At 33.9% G+C, this 8097-nt stretch overlaps 1 protein-coding gene across 3 annotated transcripts; it reads right to left on the minus strand.

Annotated features, from left to right (window-relative positions):
* Positions 1-2488: 2488 nt before the first annotated feature.
* On the minus strand, positions 2489-7638 carry LOC133314838 (carbonic anhydrase 2-like). 3 transcript variants are annotated; one of them, XM_061516365.1, is made up of 9 exons: positions 7473-7625; positions 7174-7235; positions 6453-6593; positions 5853-5901; positions 5204-5320; positions 4956-5009; positions 3916-4001; positions 3131-3240; positions 2489-2958 (listed from the first exon to the last, which is right to left on the minus strand). In XM_061516365.1, the coding sequence occupies exons 2-9, from the start codon at positions 7224-7226 to the stop codon at positions 2798-2800; spliced, it is 771 nt and encodes a 256-aa protein (XP_061372349.1). In that variant the 5' UTR covers positions 7227-7235; positions 7473-7625; the 3' UTR covers positions 2489-2797. The 3 variants fall into 3 exon arrangements, with proteins under 3 accessions (XP_061372349.1, XP_061372351.1, XP_061372350.1); XM_061516367.1 differs by having other exon boundaries at positions 2492-2962; positions 3135-3240; positions 7473-7638; XM_061516366.1 differs by having other exon boundaries at positions 2492-2962; positions 3135-3240; positions 7174-7243; positions 7473-7627.
* Positions 7639-8097: the final 459 nt, after the last annotated feature.

The following is an 8097-nucleotide window of genomic DNA, read 5'->3' on the forward strand; positions in this document are numbered from 1 at the left end:
CATGATGAGAGATCTCTATTATGCATAAATTTTCAAACAAGAGAGTGGCTAACGAGAGAGAGAAAGGACGCATGGACTTTTGAAATAGGAGAGAGAAAGGGCAAGAAAATAAAGCATCTTAAAAAAAAGCACAATTACCAATGAAACAAAAGGTAATTTTTGAAAGAAGAGAGAAAAAGGGCAAGAAAATAAAATCACTTAAAAAAAACACGATTACCAATGGAACAAAAGATAATTTTTGAAATAAGAGAGAGAAAGGGCAATAAAATAAAGCCACTTCAAAAAAAAGCACGGTTACCAATGGAACAAAAGGTCACCTAGTTCGCTGACATAGATAGCAAACTTGGGAGAGACTGACACGTGTCTTGTTTTTAGTTGGAGTATATTTTGATCATCTAGTTCGCTATTGGTAGTAGCGAACTAGGTAGCCACATCAGCAAACTAAGTTCGCTTATATCAGTAGCGAACTACGTGTCCACCAGAAATGTGACACCTATACACACTGAGTTCGCTACTACTATGGGTGAACTTGTCTTCGTGGCAGTTTGGAAAATAAGTTCATAGGCGTGACATTTAAGTAAAAAAGTCTTGGAACAGTGGCACAATGGTCACTGTTCGGTCCACTTGGTGGTGGATGAAGCAAATTCAACTAGGATTTGAGGTTGGAAAAGGAACAATCACTAAAGCGGTATATAGAAGAGGTCATGGAGTTGCTGAGAATGATTGGATAAGGTGATGACCATTGATCTAGTGTAGACTGATTGGAGGAGAATCTGTTTGTGAGCTCCTTTTTGGCTGGGGCAAGATAAGAATGAACCAATTGGCCAATATAAAAAGAGGTAAAACTAAACTTATGTTGCATAAGATAGTGTATCTCATGTTGTAAAATAAAATCAAGGTGGGACCCATTTTGATTTTTTTTAATGGATCTCACCTTAATTTTGTTTCACAACATGAGATACTCCAATACACGGACACAACAAATTTTCAAAATTTTGTGTGTCGGACACGCGATCAACATTTGAAGACACGCGGTTAACTCTCCGACATGTTCTGACACGTTTTTTGGACATACAATCAACCTTTTCCGACACGCGGTCAACGCTCGGACACGCTCGGACAAGTTTTTTTTTATTCTTAATTTTATTTTATTAACTAAATAAATAATAATAATTTATAAATTAATTTTTTTCTGTTATGAAATATGATATGAAAAATTAACAAAGTACAAAAAAATATTTATATTTATATTTATGTTATGAAATTTAAATATTTGATTAGTTATATGACTTATTATGAACTCTTATATGTATTAAATATAAATTATATTATATATATAAAAATTTTATTTAATATCAAAACGTGTCCCAACGTGTCGAAATATGACATTTTTTAAAAATTAACGTGTCGTCGTATGTCATATCCCGTGTCAATATCCATGCATCATAGATGAGATATACTATTTTATGCAACATAAGATTAATTTCATCCTATAAAAAAACAGAGTATTTGGACGTGTTGCCTCGTTTGTTGTGCTTGGTAAGCGTGTCTTTTTCGAGCACCTAGCTTTTTGTAGTAGCATGTGGGGTGTATTTCCAAGGTGTGATGAAAGGAGTGAGTAAAAGTATGCTCTTGACCATTGGGAAGCCCATTTTCTTTTCTTTTTTGCATAACAATTGCTTTACCCATTTCTATTTCATTTTCATTTTCATTTTCATTCCATTATCTAACCGTGTTAACCTGAGAGAAAAAGATATCCCCTTTTTGTTGTCACCTGGTTAACAATTTTCCCTTAACATGTGTGATTCTCATCAATACCCAGACTAATTTTTCAAGTTGGCACAGCACTATGCACAAGTCACACGGAGCTGCCATGCAACTAGTTGCGCACAATGTTGTGGGCAGCTAATTGCGCCCAATTTTATGCCCAATTAATTACATTACATCCGTGAATATTTTAAAAATGACATTAATGCTGTAATTTTTTTAATTGCAATATTTTTATTTATTTTTTGCCAATCTTAATGTCTATGAGGTCATTCCAGAAGGAGGGTAAATTGGTGTCTACTTAGTTGTGATGCAGTACAAAGTTCAAACAATGTACTTTGAAGCACATAATATTATGAAGGATCAAAGGAACTGTAAAGTTACTAGATCGTTTTATGCCTAGATAGATAAATAAAAATTGCAGCAAACCAATGTTGCGGTTCTGGCATTCACCTAAGGACAGTTTAAGCTCTATAACAATAGCACAAGAGCAGCAGCTGTCCCTAAACTAAACATGATAACCCAAGGTGGGACTCTAAGGACATGTTGCCACATGCTAAACATCCTAACCTTAGGAAATTTTGATTCATCTTCTTATGTGTTCATGCAAGCTTTTGAAATCCTTCAAAATACAAGAAACGTCCAACATCATAATTCCTAAATGCCTTGTATCATTCTGCATGATATTCTAGACCCATAGTCCATGATAAATGTCTGACATCACCTCAGCCAAATGCCTCAAGAGGGTCTTAGATGAATTAAATCCGTTCTTTAAAATGTTTCCTACCAAAAACATTGCTAAAATTTAATGGATAGATCAGTCTACAAGTTTGCTAGAAGAAAACCACAGCATAAAATAGAAAACGGTGCAAAACAAAATGAGTAGGTCAAAAGACCATTATTTTTGGGGACTGAGGGAAAAGAAAGAGGGGGAACAGGGGCTTGTACAATTGGAAAACACTTGCAAAAGGAGTCATGTACATCGTGCACAACAGAGCTAAGAACACTTCTGTTTGGTGCTTTAGTGATCTTAAACGGATACAGAGGGTGAGATTTTGAAGTCCAGATCCCACAGCTCAAAGGTGCCCTTAACAAAATCATAATGTGCACCTTTCAAAGCAAGCGTTTTCTTCACAACCGCATCTCTCACAAATGGATAAGTCAATAGGTTCCCAAGCGATACATTCACAGCTTCCTGCATTGATGAAGTAAAAACCTTTTAATACAAGATAGCATAACAATGCCATTTAATTTAAGCCCTTGCGCTATGCAATGTACTACAGCTTATTAGAAAACAAATTATGTCACCAAATAATTAAGTGATTTAGGACATAGAGAGAGCCCTTTAAGTAAAAAGGGTAACTTGCCTTCTCACAGTTGGTACACTGCTCCGAGAAACCTAAATTGTTTGCTTCTGCTTTAACCTTGGACTTTGCTGGAGTACAAATTTGGACCCATTGCTCTATGAAGTCACTGTATGATCACAGAGGAAGGAAATGATTTTCATTTTCAAGGTCATTATATGCGCGTTATTTTTCTTTTATTGACAAGGATTTAACTAGAGAAACAGTTAAATTCGTTGAAATCACTATGTAGTAGTACAACAAATCCAATTACTCGTTGATGATATTCTAACAATCCTTCACCAAAAATCTCATTTATATGATAATTTTTCTTGTAAAAACATCTCTCCTTTTTACGACCAATGAACATTACCATTTGACAAATAAAGACAGGGGAACAGTAAAATAATAAACGTTACACATGTTCCCCTAATATGCTGGACAAAACGTGAATTATATGTTGTTGGTCTGTGTGTGCCCAAAGTAACATTTCTCAAAAGTAGCCCCCCTTATTGCTTTATCATGTTTTTCAGTTGCCTCTAATAAGATGCAAACAGGGGGGAAAACTGTTTATTTACTGGCATGGGAGTGATAACACTACTTAAGATTTTAGGACTGTGAAAAAAGTAAACTGTGAACCAAGATACTTGGAAGTCCTGAAAAGCTACCAAAATAGTTTAAGATTTTCATCATATGTGCCTTTTTTTAAGGCTATATATCATATGTACTTTCTGTACTCATCATTTGGCAAAATTATTTAACCCTTCCTTTTTGAGATCGAGCCAATAATAATGTAGACTTATACCTTGCAGTGGTCCCATCATCTGGGATAGACATGAGGCCCTTTATTCCTCCACAGCAGCTGTGTCCAATGACCACAATATTCTCCACCTGCAAGACATTCCCTTTAGAACCAAAAAATAAAATAAAATAAAAGAACAAAAGAAAAAAGAAAAGAAAAAGAAAAAGGCAATTCGAGTTTTAAAGAAAGACATTCTGTTCATCCATTCACGCACCACTAATTCTAATCTATCCACTTTCTCCCCTTTTTTCCCTTTTTCATTTTCTTTATGATTCTGAATGGAAAGTGAGGTGGGTAGGTGTTGGGTTACAATTCGACGACTACAACTTAATGTGGAAAAAGTAGATACCGGAAATAAATATATATAGTTGCATGCGTGGTGTTGGCGAACTTCGCTCATTCCTTAGCTCAAGAATTATGCTTCAAACTGAACCATTTTTGCACTCTTTATGTTTATCTAAAAAAAAACATTTTCCTGACTAAGCAGTGCTTTATAATGTAAAAGAATGGACATGACATTGGTGTGGATCCCAACAAATAATTAGGCAAAAAGGCAACTTCTCCACAACCAAACGTTCTTCTTTTCACATGCATGATCTATGTTATTATAGGAAAGTGCATACTTTTCATATATATATATATATATATATATATATATATATATATATATATATATGAACATATTATATTTACAAACTCTTACAAACTACACTAAATATGACCGGTCATACTTTAATCATGCAGTGTACGACCGATTGTACTTAGTGTAATTTGTATATATATATATATATTGAGTTAACCCTAGTCGCTTTTTTTAAAGCAAATTGGCTTCTAGTATTTTTATAAGCTTGTATTATTTAAGTCAGTTATGGAACAAATGGAGTGTTGGATGGATCAGAATAAAAATATTTAAATTTCTTTTAAAAATGATACGTGATTAAATCGAAACTCTTTCGTTTTCAGTTATCACCGTTTGTTAGAATCTTATCATATATTGTAAAAGAGAGTGGAATGCTCGGAATAAAGGACGGCTATTTATTTACCTTTAGATGTAAGACTGCATATTCAATGGCCGCCCCTGCTCCTGCATACTTCGTCTGTCATAATAGAAAGACGAGTCAAACTTGCGGATTTGAAATACCAAATTAAACCGAGAAATTTTGACGACAATTTTTTTTTTTTTTTTTTTTTTAAGTAGGTTTATGTTTATGACATCCAATCTCTGTACTTTTTAGTTGTTCTTTTAGTATTGTTACATGACAAAGTCAAACATTTGATAGACAATTTAAACCTTGTCATATGGTGGAACCATGCTGGCTATGTTTCGGACCACAAAGGCTTCACCAGGTTGGAAATTCAGAACATGAGATGGGCAAACTCTTGAGTCCGAGCAAGCAAACACCATAAACTGCATGTGTGGGACAATAATACATTATTACTATAATCAGTAATTAACAATACTTTATGCATCTTAAAAAGTTGATATTTATTTTATGAATAGCATTAAGGTCAATGCTTAGTGGACCATAATTGATTCAAATAACATAAAATTGCAATCATATATATATATATATATATATATATATATATATATATTGGATTGCAATTTATATATAATTAGACAGATGATGTTAATGAAGAAGACCATTTCAAGATAAAAACGATTAGGACCACTTGTATGTGGGATGCACATGGGGTCTACTTGAATAATAATAGTTAACGCATGCGTTATTTTTGACAATAACAATTAAAAAGGGAAAAAAAACGTCATAATTAAACTCAAAAATGTCGTTTCATTCATTTAATTTTGTTTGATTCTAATTATTTCATTTTTTATTTTTCTTCAGAGTTTTAGAGAAAGTCAATTTGATCGAATGGATAGCCGAATGGACGGCAATTATGAAGACCAAGTTAGTGGTGACTCTAATGACATGGCTGACCTTTGGGCTCTGGCCTTTGGCAAGTTCGTCATACAATTCCGGATTCTTCCTGTAATAAAAAAAAAAAAAAGGACAACCAACCACTCAGAGAAAGTAATTTCTTCAGCAGTTAAATTCCAAAGTAAATAAATTATCCAAATTAAATAAAAACATTTGCTTTAGCACCCCTCTAGAAGGTACTAAACAGAAGACTCAAAAAACAAAGCAAATCACCTTTTCGTTTAAATAAAATAAATAAAATAATAAATAATAACCTTATAGACTGGTCATCGTACTTATCTTGATGTCACCTTCTCTCCATCAATTCATAGCTAAAGGACTACTTATACTGTCGCTTATCACTCTTTAACTAAGATAAGTACATTTAAGACGGGACCCACACCTTCCATTTTCATGGGAACGTTTAAGATAAAAAAGGATAAACCCCATAAGGGGCAGTTACGGTATTTCACAAGAAAAAAACAGTGAAAGAGCAGCGTATTCTAACCAGACAACGAGAAGGTTCGGTTTCCGTGGTGTCAGGAGTGAAATTTCAAAGCGAAAAAATAACAGCAGCTGTCACTAGTAGAATAGAACTAGGTGAAGACCATAAATACGTACTGGAATTTCTCATTCTTGAAGTGGGCGAACCCGGTTCGGATCCTCTCATCCGGGTTAAAGGGCTTCGACCCGGCGGCATCCAGCTCCGCCGTTAACTGCTTGATCTTTGCGGCGGCGACATCCCCGAGGCTCGCTTTCTCGCTGCCAAAAATAATAAAAAAACAATAAAACTTAACTCATAGTCGAAAGTCATAACAAACGCGTCAGAGGTGGGGTGTGTGGGCCCCACGGGTAAGGTGGGGCCCACTTCCAATATGTCTCCTCGTAAAAAAAAAAAAAAAACGCGCTTTGTTTGGTAACATGGGAAATGACGGAGGAAACTGACGACAAAGGACAAGTAATAACGTTAATCTGTCTTTAGGTCCAGATTGGATAAACTTTTTAAAAAAGTATTTTTTATAATTTACTTATTTTAGAAATCTTTTTTATAAAAGTTAAAGTTATTTAAATTTTTAAAGAAATATTTGAGTTTTGAAAAAAATATTTAATTTTTAAAAAAAGTTAAAATTTTTAGTTTTAAAAAAAAAATTTGATTTTTATTATGGCTTCTACTTTTTTAAGAAATAGATATCCAAACAGATTTTCTAATAAAAATATATATATTTTCCTTAAAAAAATAACTTTTGCCTAAAAATAAACCCATAATTAGAGAACTGAAAGCGGTGGTGTTTGTTTTGTTGTGTTGTGTATAGAAACTTAGAAGTTAAGATAGTTCCTTCACCTGAGAAGCTTCGACAGCGCTGCAATGGCATCCTCGTATGACTCTCCTGCCATGTCTTCCTTCTGCAGAACTGAGTTAATTACTAATCAAAACATGCATAAAAACTATTTACAATATATATACATATGTAAGAGATTAAACATGGAATAAGAGAGGAAATATTTTGAATTATGTTAATTCAATCAGATATAAAAGGTAGGTAGAGAGAAAATTGTTGACGTGAATTGGAGAAAGGAAGCAAATAGCATGATTTGAATCTGGAAGTGGAAGAAAGGGAAGCATCGCATCTGCGAACAGACCTTTCTATTTTTATGAACAGGGCGAGGGAGATCGAGAGAGATTCTGATTGTGGAGGAGGAAAATTGGTAAGGGCTAGTGTGCGTTTTACATGTAATATAAGGATGAGTTTCGTTCCACGCGCTAGAGAGGCCACAAAGGGGACCAGGATTCACGTATTGTGTGCCACTGAAGTCGGGTCTGAATTAATAATGCACACCTCACGACATTTGCTTATAAGTTATGACCCAAGACAAAACTTAAACATAATAAATGGACATAATTGGAAAGTTTGTATATTTCTATTGACTTTAAGGATTAGATTGTTACTAGAAAATGTGAGCGAATGGATTGGATTGGATTGGTTTCGATCGATTTTCACCGACCAAATCGATACAATTCAATTAAAACATGTAGTTTTTGATTTTTGGTTAATTCGATTATTGATTTTTCTGTTCAGTTACCATAATTTGAATAGGTTTGCATCGGTTGATGAATATCCCTATAATAGATCATTTTATATGTTATTTAATATGGGTTAATCTTATGAGACGATCCTAACCATTCTCATGTGTTAATTAACATGATATACCAAAAAAAAAAAAATTAACACATGAAAAAATTCACTTAAAAAATAGTTAGACAGTG

Source organism: Gastrolobium bilobum, unplaced genomic scaffold (assembly GCF_033153095.1).
Source record: "Gastrolobium bilobum isolate Gb01-03AN ecotype WA unplaced genomic scaffold, APGP_CSIRO_Gbil_v1 utg11595, whole genome shotgun sequence".
In the NCBI taxonomy this organism is placed as follows: Eukaryota; Viridiplantae; Streptophyta; class Magnoliopsida; order Fabales; family Fabaceae; genus Gastrolobium; species Gastrolobium bilobum.

Bases quoted from the DNA above. Each gene is read 5' to 3' on its own strand.
- LOC133314838 (XM_061516365.1), bottom strand. From the start codon at position 7,226: ATGGCAGGAGAGTCATACGAGGATGCCATTGCAGCGCTGTCGAAGCTT. The intron at 5,010-5,203 runs GTTTAAATTGTC...CTATTATGACAG, and splicing joins TGGTTCCACCATATGACAAG to ACGAAGTATGCAGGAGCAGG. The intron at 2,959-3,130 runs GTTACCCTTTTT...CAATGCAGGAAG, and splicing joins TACCAACTGTGAGAAGGCAA to CTGTGAATGTATCGCTTGGG.